Source organism: Atractosteus spatula, chromosome 5 (assembly GCF_055471065.1).
Source record: "Atractosteus spatula isolate fAtrSpa1 chromosome 5, fAtrSpa1.hap1, whole genome shotgun sequence".
Taxonomy (NCBI): domain Eukaryota; kingdom Metazoa; phylum Chordata; class Actinopteri; order Semionotiformes; family Lepisosteidae; genus Atractosteus; species Atractosteus spatula.
In genome coordinates, this window is record NC_142710.1 from 9,205,804 (window position 1) to 9,221,739 (window position 15,936).

The 15,936-nt window shown below is 43.9% G+C and overlaps 1 protein-coding gene across 1 annotated transcript; it reads right to left on the reverse strand.

The window, feature by feature from the left end:
• On the reverse strand, nucleotides 1-15,408 carry LOC148834012 (E3 ubiquitin-protein ligase TRIM39-like). Its single transcript, XM_088916224.1, has 8 exons — nucleotides 14,717-15,408; nucleotides 11,477-11,572; nucleotides 11,098-11,331; nucleotides 10,812-10,971; nucleotides 10,267-10,326; nucleotides 7,968-8,000; nucleotides 7,251-7,277; nucleotides 1-846 (listed from the first exon to the last, which is right to left on the reverse strand). Exons 1-8 carry the CDS (start codon nucleotides 15,305-15,307, stop codon nucleotides 299-301), a joined length of 1,749 nt encoding a protein of 582 aa, XP_088772350.1. The 5' UTR covers nucleotides 15,308-15,408; the 3' UTR covers nucleotides 1-298.
• Between the last annotated feature and the right edge of the window lie 528 nt (nucleotides 15,409-15,936).

Sequence of the window (15,936 nt, forward strand, 5' to 3'; positions counted from 1 at the left end):
TTTCATTTTCATTAAAAGTTTATTTTCTCAAAAATGAGAACAAAACACAGGAGTGTTTCAAGAGATATTTACAAGTCAGGCGTACAGCAGGCTGGTAGTGAGGTATATCTCCCTCTCTCGTACATGTTATTTTTCCCCATTTAAAACTTTTACTGTAATATAACACATTTAAACACAACACAACATTGTCATTTCTAAGATTACTATTATATTTATTACATCATCTCACTACCCGCCATTAAACCCATCTCCCAGTATGAGCAGTGGGACAGAGAGCTGGGAGAGAGTCAGCCTGTGTTCATGAGTCAGTGACGGGTTTAATCTCCACACTGACAGCAGGCAGCAGCTCAAGCCCTTTATCCGAATCCTCAGTACAGAAGACAGGATAGATCTTCTCCCCCTGAGTGAAGACCATGTCAGTGAAAGTGTAGAGATGAGCTCTGGACTCCACTGTGTAAAAAGAGACCTCTCTCTCCTCAATATCCACACACAACCCCAGCTTCCTGGGCCGCAGACTGAGGGGGAGACGGGTCCGAGGGTCAGTGAGAGCAGAGAAATCAGACCAATAAGACTTCAGACACCAATAACCATGCTGGGGAGAGAAGATGAACCCCCCTTTCCTCTCTGCAGACTCTCTGGTCACTCCTATTCTCCACAGATCATTCACCTCCACCTCCCAGTAGTGTCTCCCTGAGGTGAAGGCCTCCCTGCTCACGACACAGGGCCAGAGATCAAATCTGTGAGGATTGTCAGAGAGACTCTTCCTCTCTCCCAGTCTCACTCTCTTCCCATCCTCAGACAGGCTGAGCCGACAGTGAGCTGTATCAGGGTCCAGAGTCACAGTAGCTGGGGAATAAAACAGCAAACATCACAACAGGCTCCTGCCGATCACAGTCCAACTCAACTCCATCAGACTGTGAAATGTCTTTGTCCCCAAACACACCGAGAGAGAAACACAAGTCAATTATTAATTATTTCTCTTCCCTTCCAGAGAAATGACATATTCTGTCATTGTTTCACTAAGTATTACACATGGGAGTGATCCCCAATATCGTCTAAATACAAACATTTAACATTTGTTTTCACAGCCATGACACTTTATGTTTTTAAACGACATTATTAATAAACACAGGACCGACCGGACTGCAAGAGAAACTACAGCCCGACCACTCGCTTTCAAACACTTCACAACCCACCACAGCGACCTGTACACTGTAAGAAACTGGACAACCTCATACTTAAGTATAAACTCTTAATACTTAATACTGAATTCAAACTCTCCTTCGTTTGTCTGCCTGACAATATAGTGAAAAACAAGGAGATTCTTAGTTCTCAGTTTTTATTTTTTTTACTCCAGCATAGCAAGGCTGTAGCTCAATTCTACTAAAAATGAAGTAGCAGATATACTGGACATGGCCTGGAAATAATGGGTATCTACATGTGCTACAACTTGAAAAAAATACATTTGAAAAAATGAACTGTTACTGTTTTTTGGAATTTTTTTTTGGGGGGTGGGGGGTGGATATTTCTTCCTAGTGTGTGTACTGAGTAAGATATATAAAAATACTGAGAAAAATCTTATGTTTCAAACTTGCTGTCATGGCAGTTGCCAGGCCTGTACACTCTATATAAGATGTTCAGGACACAAACACTCCAGGTGGGAATGACCTTTGAGGGGCTGGAGGTTGATGAGATTCAGCTCCCCAAAATTGGAAACTAGTAAATCCTGACTGAATCACAATTTTAAACACAAAAAGCAACAGCATGAGCTGTTTAGCAATAAAGTTTATCTGCCTGATAATATTTATTATTCCCCCAGTCTGAACGTACTCTGTATAGAAGCACATCCTGCCTGTTCTGTGTTTGTACAGATGCAGCCATTCAAAATGCGCGGGCGATACCGCATTATTTTCCGGTACGCTGTACGCAGTCTACCGCAAGCTACCGGTAAATACCGCGAGTTACCGGTAAATACCGCTAGCAAAATAATAGTATCCGGAATTTCCGCAAGGTGGAGCTAATAAAGCTCAACCTCTCATGTTTGAGCTGTAGCCATCAAAGTCTTTAACGAAGATATTAATAATAGTATTAATAATAAATGACCTTGGACAAGCTGTAAACTCAAAGTATTGCCCTGGTCCACATTCTTTTTTTCATTGACCGTCTTTGTAAAAGTAACGCCACAGCATTTCGCAATCACGCATTTTTTTCCAATCATGCAAAGTACAGTGATTCACCATGCCTTTCACATGCTCATAAAAGAGATTGATTTAGGGACATAAACATATTACCGTATGCAAACTGTACTGTATACAGTATGTATATGTATATTTAATGTCTTAACTGTGCCCGTTTAAGTATTGAATATTCATATCTAATTTTACCACTGAAGGGAAATCTTAGTAGCTGAGCATAAAAACAATAGGAGCATACTGCAACGCGTGTGAAGGCCATAAACGATATTAATTTTGGAACATAAACATACAGTATATGGCTGGTCTCGGTACTTTAAAGAAAACATACACGAAACATGGTTTCATTATGACCAGAATCTTGAGATATTTTTAACTTGATTTACAGTATTTGAGAGGTATGTCTTAACACCGATACTACAGTGCTTAAGTACTACTCACGTATATGTTTCTAGGTTTATATTATGCATTTCATACGGTCAAATTACTTTTGAGCAACTAATAAGAAGCACGAAACGGTATGCGTTTTACTTTCGTTTCGTGCTGGGACCCGTGGATTGATTAGAGATATCAAGTACATACAAGTCATTTTTTAAATGTTGTAGTTCGTCTTGAAAAAATGTTACGAGTACATCATCTATCAACAATTACACAGGTTCTGTTTCCATATTGCGGATTTTGGTTACGTAATATTATTTTCTAGATTTCACGTTGTGAATATATGATTTGGGCAAACAGAGCCGCAAAGAAGTACATTATGGGTTGTTGTTTTTTTTTGCAGTTTTATCTAGAACAAGCGATGCTTAAACCTTTGTCTGATTCTTGTGAAACTATCCACACGACAGTTACAGTACCTAGGAGTTGACTTCAGTGATGTCACTGATGGGATGTTTCTAAAAATCCATCCTCTGTAAAACGTCTTCTCTAGTTGTCCTGCATATGTATTCGCTAATGAAGCTGTGTGTTCTGAGCCTGGATCTCTACATTTCTGTATGAACCAGCTTAGAGGGCTAAAGACAGCTTGTGTTTAAATTGAGTGTAAGGCAATTTATGCTTCTAAAGTCATGGTCAGCATTTTTGTACTGTGCTGTAAACTTGTTCTGTGCCTAGTCACATTATTTTATAGCGTTTTCATAGCGTTATCAAATCTGGTGGCGCTGTGTTAGTTTCCTGACTCCCATGTCACATGGTCTGTGATTGTAACCTGTAATACCGGTTTAATTCGTCACAGCCAGCACTCCGGTTGTAAAGTAGAAGCAGGCGAGATTTCCAGCGAAAAACACCTCCCCCTTCTTCAGGTGTGAGGGTCTTCTGCTCAGAATGAAACGCTAAAATGTAATGTAGGCTCTGAATGGGTTCTGACTTGCTTTAACAAAATATGTTTACAAATCCTTTCACCTGGCATTTTCGTAGTTAGAAATTATGGAACGCTCTGTTAAAAGCAAGGGAGTTTTTATGTCCGTTGCAGTTCTTTTGCAACATGAATATAATTATATCGTTATTAATTTCTTGAGATACGCGATTCCATATTATATTCCCTTTTAATCAAATTCTAAAAGTATGCTTGTTGACTCCGGTATCGCGTTAGTTAAAGACTTCGATGCTTAAAATGTTTAGGGAGAAATGGAATACTGGTGTGTATGTTTTCTTTAAAGTACCGAGACCAGCCATATACTGTATGTTTAAGTTCCAAAATTAATATCGTTTATGGACTTCACACGCGTTGCAGTATGCTCCTATTCTTTTTATGCTCAGGCACTAAGTAAAAGGAGATGCTTCATATTGCTTGACTAATTTTAAAAACTAAGTTAGAAATGCAGACGCTCCCTCGGTGCGCTGCTCTGGTGCGCCGGCTCTTACACAGTGCCTGTCTGCCGTAAGCGTTACAATATACATACCCAACACTGCTTGTACCCATCTGTCATGCAAATAAAACACCTTGAATTGAATTGAATTGAGGGGAGAGGGGGGAATACTAAAGCCAATACTGGCTCAATACCCTCGATGGGCTTTGACGTGCTAATGCGTTGGTTTAACAGTCCGGGTGTGGCAGGCTTCCAATGTCAACTCGACTCGATTGGAAGACAATGAACGTATTTTGTGATATTTAGAAATATAAATTTGTTTGGTGCGAGTGAGGTTTTATTTAATCTCTGACCAAGGGAAACGTTTCATTTTTTCAAAGAAATGTTTGTTAAAAAATAAAGTCATAGTTCTATGGGATTCAATCACAGACCATGTGACATGGGAGTCAGGAAACTACTGTAACACACAGCGCCACCGGATTTAATAACGCAATAAAAACGCTATAAAATAATGTGACTAGGCACAGAAAAAGTTTACAGCACAGTACAATAATAAATGCTGACCATGACTTTAGAAGCATAAATTACCTTACACTCAATTTAAACACAAGCTGTCTTTCTGTATGAACCTCTAAGCTGGTTCATACAGAAAATGTAGAAATGCATTAGCCTGATTATGATTAAAAAACACATAATTAAACACGCGTTTGCGATTTAAATCAGAACACGATTTAAATCAATATAAATGTTTATATTGTAACGCATACTGTCCAGCCTCCATTTCTCTATAAAAATTTACTCTGTTGCACACACACACACAATAGAAGGAGGAACCGCTGTCAGAAGGGAAGATATGTTCAAAATATCGCAAATATCGTTCATGTTGCGATATTTTGAAATATAAAAGTCAATTGATTGTCCATAATATCGCTATTCTATTTTTTCGAAGAAATGTTTGTTAAAAGAAAAGTCCGGCACCAGCTGGATTCGATCACACAACCTCCCAGTTGCTAGTCACGCACCTAGACCAGTCGGCTAGAAGACAGCTCGCATGAACAGGCAGGCGAAAAAGCCCTACACAGCCCTGTCGCAGCACACGAATACCGTTATTAAATTCTTTAGATACGCGATTCCATATTATATTCCCTTTTAATCAAATTCTAAAAGTATGCTTGTTGACTCCGGTATCATGTTAGTTAAAGACTTCAAAGCTTAAAATGTTTAGGGAGAAATGGAATACTGGTGTGTATTTTTTTCTTTAAAGTACCAAGACCAGCTACAGTATATACTGTATGTTTATGTTCCAAAATTAATATCGTTTATGGCCTTCACACGCGTTACAGTATGCTCCTATTCTTTTTATGCTCAGCTACTAAGATTTCCCTTCAGTGGTAAAATTCAATATCTACAACGGGCACAGCAAAGACGTTTTTACTGTAAGTCTTTCTACGACAGACCAACGGACCACGAGTGCCCCTGTCGGTCAACCAATCACGTACTGCGGTGCCACGCGTCATCTTGCGTCATACTGAGCGACGTCACCTGCGGTACGTGTCTGTGACGCGCACTTTGAATGGCTGCATCTGTATGAACATCCTATTAACACAGACAGAGGAAAGAGAGAAGAAATGGTGATTTTATAGTTTCTTCCTGCTGACCCATCAGCCTAGTTGATATATGAAAAGAAGCAGCCAACAACTAAGCAGCACTAAGGTTGCTGCTGGAAGAGGTGTTAGTGGGGCCAGCAGGGGGCGCTCACCCTGTTGTCCATGTGGGTCCTAATGCCCCAGTATAGTGACAGGGACACTATACTGTAAACAGGTGCCAACCTTCGGATGAGATGTAAAACCGAGGTCCTGACTCACTGTGGTCATTAAAAATCCCAGGGCGTTTCTTGAAAAGAGTAGGGGTGTAACCCCGGCGTCCTGGCCAAATTTCCCATTGGCCCTTACCAATCATGGCCTCCTAATAATCCCCGTCTCTGAATTGGCTTCATTACTCTGCTCTCCTCCCCACTGATAGCTGATGTGTGGTGAGCGTTCTGGAGCACTATGGCTGCCGTCGCATCATCCAGGTGGGGCTGCACATTGGTGGTGGTGGAGGGGATCCCCATTACCTGTAAAGCGCTTTGAGTGGAGTGTCCAGAAAAGCGCTATATAAGTGTAAGCAATTATTATTATTATTTCTCAGACAAGAGAGAGGCCTACAGGCCCCAGAGGAGCCCCTGTACCAGAGTCCCACTGCTGCCTCTCACAAGAGGCTGTGTGTCTGTGAAACTGCAGGGGAAGAGTACTGTCATTGTACCATCTTTTTCCCCAACCTTTAAAAGTGTTTCTCCTTAGGATTTGAATGGCTTGTTATTATTAGACTGGCTCTGTTCCTGATTCCTCCTGATATTCCACAGTTATTCCCAAATCCAGGGTCACTGGCTCTGCCACATTCAGCCTGTAGACCCTCAGTCAGGAGCAGAGACCAGAGCACATGGCCTTCAGGAAAAATGAGTTTTCTACACAGTCAGCCCCCCCAGGAGAGACTCATACTGGCCATTAGACTGAAACACATGTGGCAGTGTGGCACAGAAGCACCGGTGTGAGGTGAGCAGGGACCACAAATAACACAAAAACAAATAAAAATTCAACAAAAAGTCTAAAAGAAAGTATACCGCTGTGCCGTGTTACCTCCAGACTGGGCTGACCCTATTTAGCGGGGTCTAGTCTGGTAGAGCCAGGCTTGTAAGGCAAAAACAAAACAACAACTTTGTGTATTTAAAAAGGTTTGTGTGTGTGTGCCTACCCCAGTGACAATATGCAATAAGACAGGCAAAAAGAAAAGTAAAAGAACACCTTATGTGGGTGCAATCCCCGCTGGGACTGGTGGTGTAAACTCCCCCCTCCAGGGGTGTCCCTGCTTGTCCCATTGCGGGGTGTCCAGTGTGCCTTTATAGGAGCCGCCCAGCTGGGGCTCATCAGCTGGAAGCCCTTCAACCAGAGCTCCACCTCCACACTGGACACACCCCCGCGAAATGCCACATACAGACAGAAACTCCCACAAGGAAACTTTGATTGATCTTCACAGCCCACTGATATTACTTGCAGGATGTTACAGAAACATGAGATTGAAATACATCTCCTTCTGTTTACACACCAGGAATAACCATCTCACTCTAAATAGACTTTCTGGACACAGGAACTCAATAACCCCAGACAATAGGGATTAAAACAGCATCTCTACCATCAAGAAGACACAGTCCTACCTCCAGCACTGCACAGCCACTGCCATTCTGAAACACAGAGACACAGACACTGATAATTACAATCACACACTGGAACACAGAGATACAGACACTGTTAATCACAGTCACACACTGGAACAGAGAGATACAGGCACTGGTAATCACAGTCACACACTGGAACCCATAGATACAGACACAGTTAATCAGTCACACACTGGAACACAGAGATACAGACACTATTAATCACAGACACACACTGGAACCCATAGATACAGACACAGTTAATCAGTCACACACTGGAACACAGAGATACAGACACTGTTAATAACAGACACACACTGGAACACAGAGACACAGACACTGATAATCACAGTCACACACTGGAACACAGAGACATGGACACTGTTAATCACAGACACACACTGGAACACAGAGATACAGACACTGTTAATCACAGTCACACACTGGAACACAGAGAAACAGACACTGTCAATCACAGTCACACACTGGAACAGAGAGATACAGACACTGTTAATCACAGTCACACACTGGAACAGAGAGATACAGACACTGTTAATCACAGTCACACACTGCAACCCAGAGATACAGACACTGTTAGGCACAGTCACACACTGGAACACAAAGATACAGACACTGTAAATCACAGTAGCTCAATGGTAATAAGAAGTCAGTAAAGTCAGTACTGTCAGTCAGCAGAGTTTCACACAGTGTACATACGTGATTTAGGGATAGGAGCTCGCTTCACAGCATCTGCAGAGAGAGAGCAGATTTTTATTGTATTAAAGACCATTATTGTTTCTTACCTGTTATTTACCAGAGTTTATACTACAGTCTGCAGTCAGTTCATTTCAGGATCCCCAGTCTCCACTGCAGTGTGGGTCAGAGTGTCAGTGAGCGTGAGCAGCAGTGGCTGTAAGACTGGAGTCTCACTCAATAAGACTGAGCAGCACAAGGCAATAAGACACACAGACACATCACAGGACACCCTGGAGTCTGGTGCTTGAGCCACTGAGAGAGATAAGAAATAAACAGTCTGCAGTCCATAGCAATGAGTATTGTCAGCTCTCACACTGCCTGACTGACCTGTACCCACAGTGACCAGTGTCACTCACTGAGTGACCTGTACCCACAGTGACCAGTATCACTGACTGAGTGACCTGTACCCACAGTGTCCAGTATCACTGACTGAGTGACCTGTACCCATAGTGACCAGTATCACTGACTGAGTGACCTGTACCCACAGTGACCAGTATCACTGACTGAGATACAGAGATGTCCTGCTCACTGGTCACACTGAACGATCTCAGGACATCAGCTGGACAGTGAGCGGTGTCAATGATCCTGTCCAAGCTACTGGCCAGCAGACTGAGGACCGTCCTGCCCCACATCATCAACAGCGACCAGACGTGTGGGGTGGGACAGCGATCCGTCGGCTGGAACCTCCTGCTCACAAAGCATAGCGGAGCCATGTAGGATGAAGCTATTTGATGAGGTAGCCAGGTGGGGTTTCTCCACGGTAAAAGTGCACTGGACAGGACTGAGGGCTCTGTACAGGGGCTGAAGAAAACCCAGAAAGTGCTTCTGTTGAGAAATGGATAATCGCAGGTTCAGAGCCAGGACTGCAGCCAGTGGTAACACCCAGGAGGCGCTTTTTTGTTTTTCCACAGTTTGTTTTCCTCTGGGCTTTTTTTTTCTCTCAGCTCTCCTATTCTAATCGCGAGATTCTTTTTCCGACTCCTGTGCCTGTCAGTGGGCTTTGTGTCTGGCTTTCCTAGGGTTGTCCACTCCGATATCAGTGATAGAATGTTGAATGTGCCTATTGCCCAGTCTGCTTTATTTTTCCCTGGTTTTTGTCCTTTTGTTTGTTTCTGCCTGGTGTTTTGCTTTTTTCAGTTCCTGGTTTCCCCTCCTCTCTGGTCCCCCTGTCCCCTGTGTTGTAGAACTCTTGGTTCCTATCTGTTTATTGTGGTTTGTTACCCTGGTCTCCCAGGTTTATTTCTGTCGTTGTTTGTGCTTGTTTACTTGTCTTTTTTTGTTTTATGTCTCCGGAGCACTACCCCGGCCCCCCCTTCCTCTACCCAATAAAGGTTTCTACCCTGGAGGAGGGGGTAGCTCTCAGCCCTGGACTCCCGGAGGTTTCCTTTCAGTTAAATGAGGTTTTTCCTCCCCCCAGTGCTGTGCAGCTCACTTATTTGTATGGGCGTCAGGAGCCGCCCATGAAGGGGAGGTGGTACTGTCATGGCCTCTGCAGCCAGAGGGAGCTCCTACTCTTTCCTGTCCCAAGTTTCCTGTGCTTTGCTGCCTTCAGGTGTCTCTCTCTCTGGGGATATATATTTCCGGGTCTCTCATTCCCCTTGGCTCAGCATTGACGTTCGGATGTCCTGAGACCCGCCTAGCACCAGGTCGCCCCACGTCCGCTGCCTGAGAGCATTGGTTTCTATACGACTCCTGAACTCCTGAACTGTTTCATCAGAGCAAAAGAGCACTGGACAGGACTGAGGGCTGAAGAAAACCCAGTAAAACCTATTCTTTAGTGCTCCTGTTGAAAAATGGACAATCGCAGTTTCAAAGCCAGGACTGCAGCCAGTGGTAACACCCAGGAGGCTTGGAGGGGCTCTTATTGTGTGAACCAGCCTCACTGACCACTTGCAAAATGGAGTGATTTCTTTAAGAAGTTTTAAATTCTGTTGAAGTGTTGTTGTTATAATTGTATTAGAAGAATTGTGTAAGAATTGTGCAATACACATTGCTGTAATAAAGTGCATTTTCTTAAAAATGACCCCACTGGATTTTCTGTCTGTGTGCAGCTGTGTGTTTCTTACACAGTGTGTCTCTGATCCACACAGAGTGACTGTCTGCAAGCTTAACTTTCTTTATTCAGACGTGTGTCAGCATGTATCAGAGTGTGAATCACTGTGTGTGTCAGAGTGTGTATCAGTTTATGTATCACTATTCCTGCTGTTTGTTTGAGCTCCATTTATATTTCAGGGGGGAGCTGTTGTGAAAACAGACTCACAGTGTAAAAGCTCTGCTCTGGACCCGGGCTCTGGAATCAGCAGCCTGTAGACTTCAGTCACTGGGGAGACACACAGAGAAATGTCTCATCAGGGCTGCAGTAACAGGAATAACAGAGTTGTTCTCCTTCACTTGGGCTGTAGCTCCTATTGTAACAGGACTGAATCTACTGTACTGAGACTGCAGCCCCTAATGTAACAGGACTGTTCTACCGTACTGGGACTATAGCTGTTATTGTAACAGGTATGTTGTACTGTACTGGGACTGTAGCCCCTATGGAAACAGTACTGTTCTACTATACTGGGACTGTTGCTCCTATTAAAACATTCCTGTTAAACTACATACAACACAAAATTACAATTCAGTTACTGTCATAAAGATTTGTGAACTGAAACTTTAAAGATATTTCACCTAGAATTTGAATCATTGACTGACAAGCTGCTCTGATAAAAACAGTCACTGAACAAAAAATACCTTGACAATATAAGAGAGAAACAGGAAATATATAAGCTGTCCAGAAAGACATCATTGTGTTTCTCCACTAACCTGTCACAGAAATCTTTATTGATTCCTTCTTGCAGAGATCCTCCAGTCGCTCTTTCAGTCCAGAGACAGCTCTCCTCACTGCCTCAGGAGAGAAGTGTGGACGGACAGGGATGCTGGGTGAGTCTCCAGCTCCAGGAGGAACACAGACAGATTGGAAATTCTGCAGCAGAGAAGAGAAGGAGGAGTTTCTAGTCAAACACAACACACATTCCTGGGGAGAAGCCAGGAGCAGCTCTGTGTGAGAGACACTCTTCTGTACTGCAGAGTCACAGAGCAGTGATGTTACCTGGAGGAAATGGATGTGATCCTCTGTGTGTGAGAGCTGGTCCAGCTCAGCATCTCTCCTCTTCAGCTCAGTGATCTCCTTCTCCAGTCGCTCTAGAAGTCCTTCAGCCTGACTCACTGCAGCCCTCTCTTGAGCTCTGATCAGCTGTGTGACCTCAGAGTGTGTTCTCTCAATGGAGCGGATCAGCTCAGTAAAGATCCTGTCAGTGTCCTGTACTGCTGTGTGTGCGGAGCTCTGTGGGAGGAGACACACAGTGGATTATTACACAGGAAAACTCTCAAATCACATTATGCTGTATGTTGTGTTTTCTCAGGGTACTGTCCAGTGTTCAAGTTTGGAAATGTGTGTCAGTGTGTCCACTCCTCTTGTCAATACCCACTCTGAGTGACTCCACAGCCTGTCTCAGCTCCTGCAGCTCCTTCTCTCTCTCCTGGAGTCTCTGCTGGGTTTGTGTCTGTGTTGCCCCCAGCTGTTTCTGTGGAGAAACAGAGACACTCAGGACATTTCTGCTGTAAGAGAATCACATCACAGAGATGCCCCTTAGAGTCACCCTGGAAAATTCACACTCTGTATCCCTGATGTCTTATCCACACGAGATGTGTTTCTTGGTTCTGTCTGATGCCATGTCCCTGTATACCATGTCCCGTGTTGAAGATATAAAGTCGAGCTTTGAATTGTTTCTGCCAAAGGCTATTGAAAGGACAGTCCTAGATATGACAAACCTGGAGGCGAGATGTGTGCATAGCAATACTAGAGGGAGGTGGACTGGATAGACTCTCAAGCATACGTGGGTCTGTTGATTCTGTCTGGCGTGTACAGATCAAGGAATGAGGCCACCACCAGCTTATGGCATGTCGAGTCTGGTCGGGCCATTTTTCGGGCTACTGTGTCAATCCTTTCATATTCTCTCAAGAGCCATTCGCTTTGACAAGCGGGACAGAAGACCTGCACGACGTCAAGGAGACGAACCCGCTGCACTGGAGATGTCTGGGACAAGTGGGTTGAGCGCCTGCCACTCATTTACAGTCCTGGCCCGGACGTCACTGTGGATGAGCGCCTAGTCTCTCTCCGAGGTCGTTGTTGTCACGACCGCCAGTCATCAGAGATCGACCCACAAACCACAGACCAGTTCCAGCAGCGGACTAATCATAACAGGTGCTGCCGCCGCACGTGTTAAACCATCACCACCCGCTGTACCGTTCTGCACTCAGCTCTATAAAACCCTCTAAACTGACTACTCGCTGCTCGCCATTGACTTCTCTCCTAGCGAGCGCCTACCTCGCTCCTTTTCTGGAACCTCTCTTGTACAACTACTTTTGGCTTTTTGAACTTACCTTTGCTCTTGTCCCCGAACAAGCCTGTCGATTCAGATTGGACACCTGTGTTGTTTCTGCCTCTACTCTCTCTCTCGTCTGCAGTGGATCCTACTTCTTCATTACCTGGACTCGTTACAGCTGTCTTTCCCAACAATACATGCAGAGTAAACCAGGCAAATATGGCATAAAGATCTGAGCAGCTCTGCCTCACCAGCAGCTGCCCCCGACAAAAGAACAGACAACAGGAAGAGGTGCCAGCTCTGTGCCCCAAGGGATGTAAAATCCAGCATCGTACACCACAAATATAGACACACGTCAACATTACCACCCGCTGCACTCATGTGTGTGAACACACACAAACACACACAAATGGGACTGTTCATTTTATCTTAAGGCTGGTTGAATTTGTGATGTTTGCAAAATAAATGGTCATTTGAACACAATTTTTGACTCTCTGTCTTTTCTTAGTAGATAAAATCATATGGTCAGTTTTGACTAGAAACAGATATAACAGATATAATTATGTGGCACCTTGCAAAATATGAAATGGTTTCAAAACTAGTATCTTGGCCAAACCTTGACACATACCAGTGTTTGATAATCACTCAACATGTTTTCCTCTGGTCTTTACTGTAGTCAAATTAACACATAAGTTGTGCTTATTTTACTCAAAAACGAGTAGCATATGTAACCGGGTGGTTACGGAGTGGATATTTGAAATCTGACACTGAAATCGGTAGCTGTCGCTTTAAGACACACACATATGAGTGACGTCAGTGCGCCAGTAATTGTGGAAGTGGACATCATATATTGAGTGTGGTGTGTGGCTATGGGTGATGTGAATGCAGAGGTAAATGTTCAGAATTTAGTTGATATAGCTATCAAAAATGAAGTTTGGAAATCCTTAAAAGAGATGTATATTGTTGATATATGAGGGGAGGGTGACTTATTAGTTAGACAAAATTGGTGGATGTTTAGGGATGAAGTGATCCTGACTCCCATGAGGTTCCAGTGCTGTGTGGGTGGGTTCGCGGGAATCATGCCCGTAACGGTAAATGGTCATACATTTTTGTTAGTTTGCATTTCTTTAACCATTGTTTGTGGAGGAAATGATGTGTTTTGTTCTTTGAGAATGACCTTATTCTGTTTAACTTGTTCAGAGCGTGTTAAAAGAAGACTGTGATATTCTGTGCGTCTTGGATTAGACGAGATTAAAGTGAGTAGTTTTGTTTTTATATTTCTGTGATGTAATGGGACTAATGAAGAATGTGGCATCACACTAATGTGGAGTATTTCTTTCCTTAGGGAAATTGCCACTACTGTATTATTTTCTTTGTCTTTGTTATTTTAGTAGCACGTTGTGCATCCTGGTGTGTGTATATCTCCATGTATATCTATGTGAATCTTTCGGGTTAAAGGTTATACTGCATGCAATCTAAGTTCTGTAACATGATTTCATGTAGATCCAGAATAAAAATAATCCCCATTTAAGTTTCTTGTAGTACGGTGTGTTCTTTCCCGGGCTACACATAACTTCAGGTAAATGAGGTCTATATACCATAAATTCCAAAAAGAAGTGTATAACTTGTGATAATGACTCATGACTCATGATCCCCTAAAAGTCTCTGCATGGCTTGGCACCTCAGTACCTGTCAGAGTTACTATCATCCTACTCCCCACCTCACAACCTTCACTCTTCTAATCCTGGTCTCCTGTCTGTCCCCCAGGCCAGAACTCTGGGTGACAGGGCTTCTCCTGCTGCAGCCCACAGCTCTGGAATTCTATCCCTATGGATATCATAGAGTCACCTTCCCTGAGCTCTTTCAAATCCAGACTCACAACCTTCTATTTATTAGGAGGGTGGAGTCTCCTCTAGAGATGTTGAGTGTGCTGTGCCTTAATGAGGGTGCAGTGTGTTCTAGAGGTGTTGAGTGTGCTGTGTATTAATGAGGGTGCAGTCTGTTCTAGAGGTGTTGAGTGTGCTGTGCATTAATGAGGGTACAGTCTGTTCTAGAGGTGTCGAGTGTGCTGTGCAATTGTACAGGTTCATCGGTGCTACATGAGGACAGTAAAGAGGGAAACAGTGAAGGAGAGGAGGAGATAATGAACAACAGGCAGAAGAACAGGGGACACTTCAGAGACACAACCAGTGTGGATCACAGTACATGAGCAGGACTCAGCAGTGGAGATCCAGCATTACAAATACAGCAAATACAGTCCAGAGATCAGTTAAAGCCCCAAATATCCTAAATATCTATTTCACATATTGTACAAGACACTAAATACAGACTGAAAGTCCTCACCTGTTTCTCAGTCCTTCCTGCTGCAGCAGAGACTGTATCATGGCCTCTGTGTTCGTCCATTACACATAGATAACAAACACACTTCTCATCAGTATGGCAATAGACCTCACATAGTTTGTCATGTGTGGAACAGATCTTCTCCTGCAGTTGTCCTGTGGCATCAGCAAGCTTGTGTCTCTTCAATGGAACAGCTTCATAGTGAGGCTGGAGGTGAGTCTGACAGTAAGAGGCCAGACACACCAGACAGGATTTCACAGCTCCCCTCTTTCTCCCAGTGCAGACATCACACAGCACATCTCCAGGGCCAGCAGGACTGTGAGCAGGAGGAGGACTACTGCACCCTGTCTCCTTCAGTTTCTCCACCACTTCAGCCAGGATGGTGTTTCTGTGAAGATCAGGTCTTGGGGTGAAGGTCTGTCTGCAGTTGGGGCAGCTGTAGATCCCAGTCTGATCTTCCTGATCCCAGCAGTTCTTAATACAGCCCATACAGTAACTGTGTCCACAGAGCAGAGTCACTGGATCCTTCAGCAAATCCAGACACACTGAGCAGCTGAACTGGTCCTGAGAAACTGAAATACTGCCTTCTGCCATTTTTCTGACAAGTAAAAACTGCACAGAGAGGAGCAGTAGAGACGGAGCTGCAGTGAGGCTGTTTCAAGTGAAATGAAACTGATCTCTGAGTTTCACTTCCTGGATCTACACAGAGCTGCAGGGCTGTGAGTATCGGGGGATGTGAGTATTAGGGGGAGTGGTTTAGAACCAGCTGTGGTTTCTTTGGTGGTTGTTTTTTGAAGGAAGGTGTGGTGCTGTAGGAATGTGACTTATCAGTGTCATATTGCACTTTTTTAATGTTTTTTTTAAGCTGTCAGTAGCTGCTCATGTACAGAGATTAATGTGAAGTCAATCCAGTGGCTTGTGTTCCCAATAATCAAAACAATAAAATACTAACTCGCTCACACAGCATGAGAAGATCAGAGCATGATGATGACAGTCAAGAGGAGGTCAGCTGGCCCATCCAGCTGTTTAATCGTTGGGAGTTATTTGGCTCCAGGATCTCCTTCAGCTGTGTTTTGACAGAGGGGTGTCACAGCTCCACATGGTGCAGAGGATTTCACTGTCCGGGTGTGAGCTCTTACTGCGAGCAGTCCAGCCTGCTGTGTCTCTTTCTCCAGGCCAGTGAGCCCAGCCTGCTGCCTGGCTCTGCCCTGCAGCGTGTGGGC